The sequence below is a fragment of the Nicotiana tomentosiformis genome, chromosome 3 (assembly GCF_000390325.3).
Source record: "Nicotiana tomentosiformis chromosome 3, ASM39032v3, whole genome shotgun sequence".
NCBI classification, from domain to species: domain Eukaryota; kingdom Viridiplantae; phylum Streptophyta; class Magnoliopsida; order Solanales; family Solanaceae; genus Nicotiana; species Nicotiana tomentosiformis.
Window position 1 is genome coordinate 117,649,541 of NC_090814.1, and position 10,629 is coordinate 117,660,169.

General features: G+C 36.3%; 2 protein-coding genes across 5 annotated transcripts; both read left to right on the forward strand.

Moving 5' to 3' along the window:
- The first annotated feature begins 601 nt into the window (after nucleotides 1-601).
- LOC104103445 (pentatricopeptide repeat-containing protein At1g74900, mitochondrial) lies at nucleotides 602-4,809 on the forward strand. 4 transcript variants are annotated; one of them, XM_070197506.1, is made up of 3 exons: nucleotides 602-2,270; nucleotides 2,364-2,571; nucleotides 3,948-4,809. In XM_070197506.1, exon 1 carries the CDS (start codon nucleotides 663-665, stop codon nucleotides 2,151-2,153), a length of 1,491 nt encoding a protein of 496 aa, XP_070053607.1. In that variant the 5' UTR covers nucleotides 602-662; the 3' UTR covers nucleotides 2,154-2,270; nucleotides 2,364-2,571; nucleotides 3,948-4,809. The 4 variants fall into 4 exon arrangements, with proteins under 4 accessions (XP_070053607.1, XP_070053609.1, XP_070053608.1 ...); XM_070197508.1 differs by having other exon boundaries at nucleotides 4,173-4,809; XM_070197507.1 differs by having other exon boundaries at nucleotides 2,361-4,809.
- Nucleotides 4,810-7,711: 2,902 nt separating this feature from the next.
- On the forward strand, nucleotides 7,712-8,194 carry LOC104099744 (uncharacterized). The gene has a single exon (XM_009606833.2). It carries the CDS (start codon nucleotides 7,712-7,714, stop codon nucleotides 8,192-8,194), a length of 483 nt encoding a protein of 160 aa, XP_009605128.2.
- Nucleotides 8,195-10,629: the final 2,435 nt, after the last annotated feature.

A 10,629-nucleotide genomic window follows, 5' to 3' on the forward strand; every position in this document is an offset into this window, starting at 1 on the left:
AGAACAACAAGCTAATAAGAACATATTTTCACAAATTACCAATATTTTACGTAGTACATATAAAATAAATTAAAACTAATATTCAAAAAACCGACTGAAATAGGGCCGTGGAAGAAATGTGTCTAACTTAGATATGGTCTATTTAAACTTATGTGGCATTATTGTTAGATTTTTTAATTAAATATAATGCCATGTTATATTTTTTATTGGATATTTTGTAGGTTTTGAACTAGAATGACTTTTAAGTTACAAAGTTAAAGTTGAATGACTTTTAAGTGATGAAAAATAAATAAGTGACCTTTGTGAAATAAATGATAAGTTGGATGACATTCAGTGAAATTAACCCCCAAATTAGTTGTCATATTTTGCTTCTTCAAAGTCAAATTATATGGATTTGGACCTACATTTAAAATGTATTTATCATTATATTTATTTTGCTATATTTTTCATATAGTTTTTAAATATTTAAGTTTTAATTTAATAATACGGAGTTGATCTAATTCAATTTAATTTTTTTTGAGGTTAGTCTAATTAATTACCAATTTGGGACGAAAAGAGTACGTAATACTTAAACATATTAGCGAACATGAATTGAAGGGTTCGGCAACACTTGTTTGCGGGCGGCCTTTACTCTTTAGCGCAATAGTACGCAGAACGGTCAAATGTTGAATCTGCACAGTACTACAATCCTCAAATCACATCTAAATCCCATTTCCATCTCCCTCCGCCATTTTACCTCTCTTCCACCACCGTCACCACCACAATCGCCGTCACAGCCACCACCAGACGCCACCGCAATCTCCAACCTCATACTTCAAACCAACCCAGAATCATTATCTGATACCCTTCACAACCTCACCCAATGGACACCTGAACTCGTTCACGCTGTCCTAAAGCGTCTCTGGAACCACGGCCCCAAAGCCCTCCAATTTTTCAACCGCCTCGATCACCACCGTTCCTATGCTCACTCTGCTACAGCCTTTGACCATGCTATTGACATCGCTGCTCGTATGCGCGATTACAAGACCGTTTGGAAGCTCGTGGCCCGAATGCAATCTCGGCGACTCGGCCCGAGCCCGAGCCCGAAAACATTCGCTATTATCACTGAGAGGTATGTATCCGCTGGGAAAGCTGATAAAGCGTTGAAGGTTTTCCTGTCTATGCATAAACATGGTTGCCCTCAGGATTTGAATTCTTTCAATGCATTCCTTGACGTGCTTTGTAAATCTAAACGGGCCGAGATGGCTTATAATTTGTTCAAGATGTTTAGGAGCAGGTTCAGAGCTGATACAATTAGTTATAACACACTTGCGAATGGGTTTTGTTTAATTAAGCGAACACCTAAAGCACAAGAGATTTTGAAAGAAATGGTGGAGAGAGGTTTGAATCCGACCATAACGACATATAACATAATGCTTAATGGATTTTTTAGAGCAGGACAGATTAAGGAAGCTTGGGAGTTCTTTTTGCAGATGAAGAAGAGGAAATGTGATATTGATGTTGTGACTTACACTACTATAGTTCACGGGTTTGGTGTTGCGGGTGAGGTTGAGAAGGCGCAAAAGGTGTTTAATGAGATGGTGGGGGCTGGCGTACTTCCTTCTGTTGCCACTTATAATGCTTTGATACAAGTTTTGTGCAAGAAAGACTGTGTCGAAAATGCTATCTTGGTGTTCAATGAGATGTTGAGGAAAGGTTATTTGCCGAATGCCACGACTTATAATGCCATTATCAGGGGATTGTGTCATGTTGGAAAAATGGACAGGGCAATGGAGTATATGGATAAGATGAAAGAGGATGGGTGTGAACCAAATGTTCAGACTTATAATGTTGTCATCCGATACTATTGTGATGAAGGGGAAATTGAGAAGGGCCTGAGGGTGTTTGAGACGATGAGTACCGGCGATTGTTTACCTAATCTGGATACATATAATATTTTGATAAGTGCAATGTTTGTTAGGAAAAAATCAGATGATTTATTAGTGGCTGGGAAACTATTGACAGAAATGGTTGACAGAGGATTTCTTCCTCGAAAATTTACCTTCAACCGGGTCCTAAATGGGCTTTTGCTAACTGGTAATCAAGATTTTGCAAAGGAGATTTTGAGGTTGCTAAGCAAATCTGGCCGCCTCCCCTACCATTTTAAACTGTAAAGCACATCAGTGTACGGATGATACCCAAACTAAGTACCTATTTGGAGCTTAATGAAATCTTAAAGCTCTAAATGAGATAAGTTTGTCGCTTCCCATGAAATTCAATTTTGGAGTGTGGTAAGATGTGGATAAGTATGATGAATGTGAAGAGTTTTAGATGAAACTGACTAAAAAAGCATGCCACTAAAAAGAACTTGTGTTGTTTAGCAGGGTGCTCTGACTTTGGCGTAGGACTTAAAGGAGGTGGAGTTGCAAATTAGGTATATCATGCAAACGGAGGTGCACAATGTCATCGAACGATATCAAAATACTCTCATTTTTGCTTCTACCAGATAATTCAGCACTTCTTGTTATTGATATATACACAAGAAAGGACACTGATGGTGACATCCAATTAAAACCACATTCATGTATACAGGTTCCTTTTTCCCTCTTTTATTCTTGATGAACATTTAGAAAATAAATTGCGATCATACATTTACTGAATCTTTGCAGTTTAAAATTTAAGAATATGATTCATAATTGCTAAGTTGATGAATGACTTTGATGGTGTTGTTGTTACCCAAAAAAGGGAAAAACAGTTCAATAAGCAATTTAATTCTTTCAAGTTTATATGTGCTCTCTTCAACTGCTTGATCCCAAAGAAACTAGTTGATGAACATGCTGACACTTTGAATTCCTTTTCTGTGATTTCGGTCTTTCGGTCTTTGCTTGAAACAACAATAAGCTATAACTTAACACAAAGATAGAAATTCTTGTGTTCATCTTTTCGTGATCATTAACTAACTTGCATTGATTCAAGTCTATATTGTATAATATTCGAAGTTGTTGCTGATAGAATTTAAAATGCATGTATGATTTCATCTACTTGGCGCCTTTCTTTCTTTTTATGTGATAATTGTGGTGTCCGGGCCAGCTTGCGCGCACTTCGACTAGTTCTACGGGATACCTGCCACCTCCCACCAGCAATAAGTACCAGAAGGCTTGGATAAATTTAAAGAAATCACCTAGTGTTTTTGTCTACGTTGGGGTTTGAACCTGAGACCTCATGATTCACACCCACTTTGTTGACCTCTAGGCCACACCCTTGGGTGCAGGCATGACCTTTCTTTTTATTTTTCTTAAAGGAGTTGAATAAGACTTTCCCTTTGTCTCACCTAAAGGTTGTTGGAGAGTGTTGACTTGGGAGATCTGCTTTTTAGTTTCAGTCAGTCTTGAAGTACTCGGTTTATGCATCACTGGATTGCTGTGCATGGATCGCGGATCAGCGGTTTCCTTTTCCTCCTATTACTACTTCCGACAAGAAAAACCTATCTATGCTGTTGGATATATAGTGACTGAATAGAATGTTTGAATTGCCAATCTTTGGCTTTTTTGTGAAAAATAGAGAGCATACCTGATGATCATGCAAGGACATTGTCATAATCTATGCTGTAGGATAGATCAGATCTATTTTTCGATCCAACCTCAACTAAGGCTTCAGGCTTCAGTGTCATTATAAAAAACTAGAAACACTAAATGATTACATACTTAAAACCAACAGGTGCTCGTAATACAATAGCTCCCACTGCATTTACTACTGCCCCTACTAACATGATATAAGAGAATAATGCATATTACTTAGTAGATTTTCAACTCTTTTTTTTTGTTTGTTGATAAAGTAAAGATTTTCAACTCAATTTTATTCCGTTCTATTTGGAGTACTCTTAATCTGGTACTTTTGGAACTTATGTTGCTATTTTCTTTTAGCCAAGTGTTTCTACCCAACTCATTCTGTAGAATGTAAATTTTCAGTTATGAGTTAGTTGCAAATGTTTCACAAGTACATAAGGGGGCTTTGGAATGAGTTTCTGAGAATATCAAGCTGAAAATCAGCAATGGCAAGTGAATAAAAATGTGGATAGACAAGTGGCCAGATGATATTCCTCTCAAAGACCAATTCCCAGACCTTTACACAATTTGTTCCAATAAGGACTGCACTACGGCTGACTGCTTTCTCCTTGTGGGTGGAACCTGCAGGCTACATCTGAGGAGAAACATGAATGATTGAGAGATTGATTGTATTAATGTCCTGAAGTTGGAGCCGGTTTCTCTTGCTGACACGCTAATGTGGAAGATCTAGAAAAGATGGCAAGTTTACTGTTAATGCTTGCTACAAAAGTCTACTAAAGAATAGATGAGGAGTCTCAAGTTAGTTGGCCAAGGAAGATTACCTGGAAAACATCGCACCCCGAAGAGCTGCTCGCTTAACTTGGATTGCTACTTGTCAAGCTTGCTTAACTCAAGATAACTCGCAGACGAGAGGCCTATCTCTGTGTAGCAGATGTTTCCTTTGTGAGGAGGCTAATGAACCAGTCTATCACATGCTGCTTCATTGCACCTTCACAAGGCAGATTTGATTAGTGTTCCTTAGTATATTTGGGGTCCAATGGGCCATGCCAGGAAGTATCAAACTTACCCTATGCTGCTGGTATAAGCGGTTGTTTTGGCAATAGACAGTTCTGGAACGCTGTTCCTAATTGTACTTTCTCGAACACTTGGTTAGGGAGAAACAATAGGTGCTTTAATGATAAGAGGGACAACATTTCATTTGTAAATCTGTGGACTAAGAACAGTATTGTCTCTGACATAAACTCACTGTCTGCGTTCTCTTCAATCTGTAGAAGGATGCTCCCCACTTTCTGGTGTAATCACTGCTAGAAATCCGGTAAAAACCGACCAAAAAAACCGACCAATGTTGGTCGGTAATGGCCAATAACCGACCAAAACGCGACCATTTACGTGTGGACGGTATTTTAGGGGTCGGAAAGGCATACCGACCAAAGTTGGTCGGAAATTACCGACCAACTTTGGTTGGTCAATTAAATTCAAAAAAAAAAATATTGCAAACAAAACCGACCAAAGTTGGTCGGTATTTTAATTATGTAATCAAAAGATTCACCATCTGAGAATCGAACCAGGGTCTGTTCTGTGGCAGGATACTATTCTACCACTAAACCATATGTGCATTTTATTTTAAGACTGTCTTTTATTTGATTTATACTCTTAATTGTAGTAAAAAGTAAAATTAGCGACCAAAGTTGGTCGGTTTTATTAAAAAGTAAAATTAGTGACCAAAGTTGGTCGGTTTTTTAAATGACCAGCCGAATGAACTGACCAATTTTGGTCGGTTTTTTTAATATTAATTTTTATTTATTTTAATTGAAAACCGACCAAAGTTGGTCGGTTTCTTGAAAAATAAATTTTGCGGGACTCAAAAATAGTTTCCCGCATTTTTGCGCCAAAGAAAACGGGCCAAAGTTGGTCGGTTTCGTTAAAAAAAATTTAAAAAAAATATATTTTGAAAAACCGACCAATTTTGGTCGGTTTGTTGACCGACCAAAGTTGGTCGGTGTTTCCCGAATTTCTAGTAGTGAATCTCTCAGTATTTACCTTCTCATAACATATAAATGTACTACTAACATACAAGAACAACAAGCTAATAAGAATCTATTTTCACAAATACAAAAGACAGAGCATTCCCAGGAGAAAAAAAAAACAAACTGGAAATATAGCCTTCAAGAAATTATAAAACTTCCCAAGTAGCAGCAACATCCAGTAATGACCATTTGAACACAAAAGAAGATGCGTGTATAGTAGTAATGTTTTATCAAACGACGAACGTTCAACATTTGTGACCACAATCAATGTGGGATGCAGGATTTTTTCTAAGGGGTTCAATTAAAAAAAAGTTTAAAAAGATTATATTTAGTTGGAATTGAACTAATGCCCTTACAAAGGTTTTGAACCCCCTTGACCGCTAAGCTATGCTTTTGTGTTGTGTCAAGGGGATTCAAAACATAATATATAGAGGTAAAAAATAAATTTTGACTTATGTATGCAGTGTAATTTTTCGGCGAACGGGACTCGGGTGAACCTAAATCCGCCCCTGACCACAATATAACATCGTATAGAACTCAATTTTACTTTCATATTTTATTATACGGTATTTCTGTCTTTAAGTTTGTAGGCTTAACACATAAAAAATTCCATAATAAAGATATCATGAATAATTATCATTAGTGTACACATAATGTTAATAGAATCGCTTATAACACAATTTTATTCGAAAATATATATTTTAGCGATTCCCAAAAATAATAGCCGATAAAATGTATATTATCTGTATTTAAGTGTATTATATATTGGACAATTTTGTATTTTGTCCATTTTACTTTTATATTTTGTTGTGCGGATTTTTTGTTTTGTCATTTCTTCTTCTTCTTTCCACTTACCCGCATTCATAATAATTGTTTGGTTTACTAGTACTAAACAACCATACAACAACATAAAATCTTTTCAAATCGAAACATCAAACAGTCAATAATAAAGGTTTCATGAGCAATTTAGCATTAGTGTAATAATATTGTTATATATAGAAGGATTCAAGTTATATTAGTGTAACAATACCAATAACATATAGAAGGATTTAAGTTACATACATGTGATCGTAAAAGCTTACTCGCACCCAATATTTATACTGAACTTTATCAAGCATGATTAAGTAGTAATAATAAATAAGGTGAATGCATATTGAGTCAAGTTAATTCCAAGAAAAAGGTGTTTCAAGAAGCGTATACATATATGGATGATGTTAAATTTTGAAATTTACAGCTAGTCCAATGACAAGACACGTTTCCTTTTCTACAGTTTAAGTTGGGGGTAAATTTACTAGCTTTTTCATTTCTTATAAAAGAGATGTACGTGTAATATTGTCCTTTAATTTCTTTTCTCACTTCAAATAATCTACTACCTCCGTTTCAATTTATGTGAATCCATTTGACTGGGTACAGAGTTTAAGAAAAGAGAGAAGACTTTAAAACTTGTGGTGTAAAATGAGACACATATATTTTGTGTGGCTATAAATTATTGCATAAAGGTAAATTATTTCCAAATAAGAAAAGAGGTCATTCTTTTTAGCATGGACTAAAAAGGAAATAGGTTCACATAAATTAAAACGGAGGGAGTATTAGATAAACCAAACATGTGAAATGATCATATAAAGGGAATATATTACGGACCAAAATAAAGTAACCCCAATATATTAAGGACTATTTTGATTATTTCTCCTTTAGAATTTCTTATTGGATGAGTGGAGTTAGAGAAAATAAATAAATTGTAAACGAAAAAGAAAAAAGTAAAAGGAACAAGAAACAATATTTTCAGTTTCACCTGTTCACAACTGTTAATTAGTTCAATTGTAAAAAACTTAAGCATTGTATATAAAGATTAACTTGAGTCCCAAGTTTAACCTTCCGCGGAAATCAACACTTCTTTTCTCTCTTAAAAATTTATTTCCTAAATTTTCTCTGTTGGATTTAACTGATCACATATCTATAAATAGTCCATTACAACATTCACGTAAATTAACTTCCGCCATTCGTTTAGGGTTTTCTTTCATAGTTCTTGTCTTCTTACTTGAGAGAACAAAACTTCTTGTCTTTGCGTATTGCGGCAATTACTATTGTCTCCTTCTTGTGTTTCTCTATAAGCAAGAAAAAGAAACGACCATATATACCATGTCGACAGTACCAGCTGCACGCCGACGTGTCATGGGTGTTCGGTTTAGAAGATGTTTCAAGTTTCAAACTAGTCGTAGTAAAGAAGGAGAGCACAATAAAATTTGGCTGATGAACGAATATTCCGTCCGGAATGATTTCTTAAGAGAAAACAATATTCCTAAGGAGGATATTGTTGTGTGCCGAATCAAGAAGAATATAAGATCAAAGAAAAATTATGGGGTAAATATGGAAGAACAAGATGTTCCAAAAGTAATCGAAGCTATGTTGCATGAAACAGATGAGGATTACTGCACAACAGTACAACCAGCAACAATATGTCAAGCAACTGATCAACATCAAGTTATGGACGAGACTCAGAAGATGAACGAACAGAATAATAATAGCAGCAATATTAATGACTGCTCCAACTACCAAGAGGAGATCAATTGGGCTAATGATCTGCTCATAGGTATAGACAATTTTGGAGATATAATCTGGTAAGCATGACTAATGAAAGGGAAGCAGAATATCAATGGGAGGAGAGACACGCAGCAATCAATTTATATATAATAGTGACTTTTATTGAATGAAGTAGTAGATAGAAGTTATAGGAAAATAGAGCTTTTATTAGGTAACCGTTTCTCATTAGAACAAACTTCGTAAGAGAAACTTGCTATTGCCGGAAGAATTTTCTTGTATTCACATATATATGGAGTATCACTTAATATAACTTTGACATGATTTCTGCTATATATTGTTGTCTGTTGCCTGGCAGTAATTCTTTGTCATTATTCATGCTAATCAAATAATTTTAACTTCATCTTTCACAATTTTTGTTGGATCAAATCCATCCTCTGGCTCGCTATAAAAATAAATTACTGCCCATATTATTCGTTGCAGTGTATCTTGTTGGTTTCACTAAACAAAATTATTATTTGTTGTTTTGATTTTCTTATCACATTCTAACTAGTTTCTGTCTGTATAAATTACATACGTATATATGTGTTATTAAGGCTGGTGCAGACTTTTATAATTACTCTCTAAAGTTTTTATTTTCTTCCACATATTTAGATGGGTGACCGAACTCCGAACTGATCCATATCAGGGACTGTTTACATTTTTTGATTATGTTTTAACTTGTAACCCCATATGGTCAAGTTAACTGTACTAAACTTGTTGTTGAACACGGCTAAAGTAAGCCAGTTTGAACCCCAATCGCGAATTGTTTTCAAGTAAAAGAAGCCCATTCTAAATTTTCTCTAGGTAGATACAGAATACAATGTAATTTTTATAATCCGATTATCTCCATTTCCTATATTGTCTCCATAAATATTTTCCCCAAGTTCTTATAACTTGGAAGGATAATGATGTCCCATACTAATATCAAGTTTATGTTTAATTAATTAATCACGTTGTATGCGGTTGAAATAGATTTCGGCCTTCGTACGATCGATTGAGTTCAAAACATAATCGATCGAAGTGAGACTTCGAGTCGGATTCTGAAGATGGTAAAAACAAGTTTCGAGTCCGAGGGGCCGATATCCTTATCGAGCACGAATCCAAATCGAGATATGATGCAAAGTAAAGTTATCGAGCTTATGATCCAGAGACCGACCAACATCGATCCCGAATCAATTCAAGGGTCCGAGTCAGAATCGAGCTCAAGCCAAGATCGAGAGCTCGAGTCAAGATCGAAGACTCGAGTCAATATCGAGCTCATAGACAAGAGCCGTTGTAATCCCACTAGAGGAGAGAATCTCGGCAGGAATTGTGAAAAAGCTGATTTATCATAGTCTCCCACTATGTATTTTTAATTATATTTAAAGTAAGATCCCTCTACTATAAAAAGGGATGGTTATCATTTCGGTTGGGGCAAGTTTTTATGCTTAGATTGTAATCCAAATACCATATTCTCCCATAGTGAAGAGTTGTTCTTTCAAGCGTCATAAACTGATTCATCTTGCTTAGTCCTAAAAATCGCTTTCTTTACAACTTTGTTTATTTTGTACTCTTTGCGGTCCATTTTTGATATTTTCTTTTATCCTTACGATTTGTATTGAGCTATATCACATATCCTTAGAACTACGAATACAATTAACTCCATCCATTTTTCGGGTAAACAGTTTGGCGCCCACCGTGGGGCTAAGGATAACAGTGGTTATTTGATACGAATCTGAAGAAACACACCGTTGTGTTTTGCACTCGATTCCGAAAATATCTTGAATTTCGGATTAGCAACGACTAACTACCAATCAAATGGCTTCACCAATCGACAACAGAGCCGGTCTTCAAGATGAGAATAATAACTTGACACCTAGTACCGAAAGGCCACTTGTGAACGCCGTTAGAGCTCGAATCGGAGCGCCAATAGATATCAATTCGCATGTATCCATTGAGGCGAACTTCCATGCCGAACCCGAGAATAGCATCCATGGTGGCACTCGGTCTACATCTCGAGATACCCATAACGTCGAAGAAAACATCATTAGCTTGTGTATGATTTTCGAAATGTTGCAAGCCTAACAGGCAGCAATAGCTCAGTTGCAGAGCCAAACCCAGCTACAAAGCAGGCCGGAGCCTAATCCACCTCGAGAAATCACCCACAGAACGGAGCCAGCCATAGTGAAGTCAAATGAGCAAGAATCGGGGACTACTCCCGAAATGGCTAAATTGCTCGAGGAACTCACAAAGCGAGTCGAAGCCAATGATAAGAAAGTAGAAACTTATAACTCTAGGGTCGATCAGATCCCGGGAGCTCCACCAATGATAAAAGGGTTGGATTCGAAAAAATTCGTGCAAAAACCTTTTCCCTCGAGCGCATCCCCGAAACCAATCCCCAAAAAATTCTGTATGCCCGAAATTCCCAAATATAACGGAACGACCGATCCCAACGAGCACGTCACTTCTTACACGTGTGCCATCAAGGGCAATGATTT

Coding starts and splice junctions, on each gene's coding strand:
- LOC104103445 (XM_070197507.1), top strand. CDS start 663: ATGTTGAATCTGCACAGTACTACAATCCTCAAATCACATCTAAATCCC.
- LOC104099744 (XM_009606833.2), top strand. CDS start 7,712: ATGTCGACAGTACCAGCTGCACGCCGACGTGTCATGGGTGTTCGGTTT.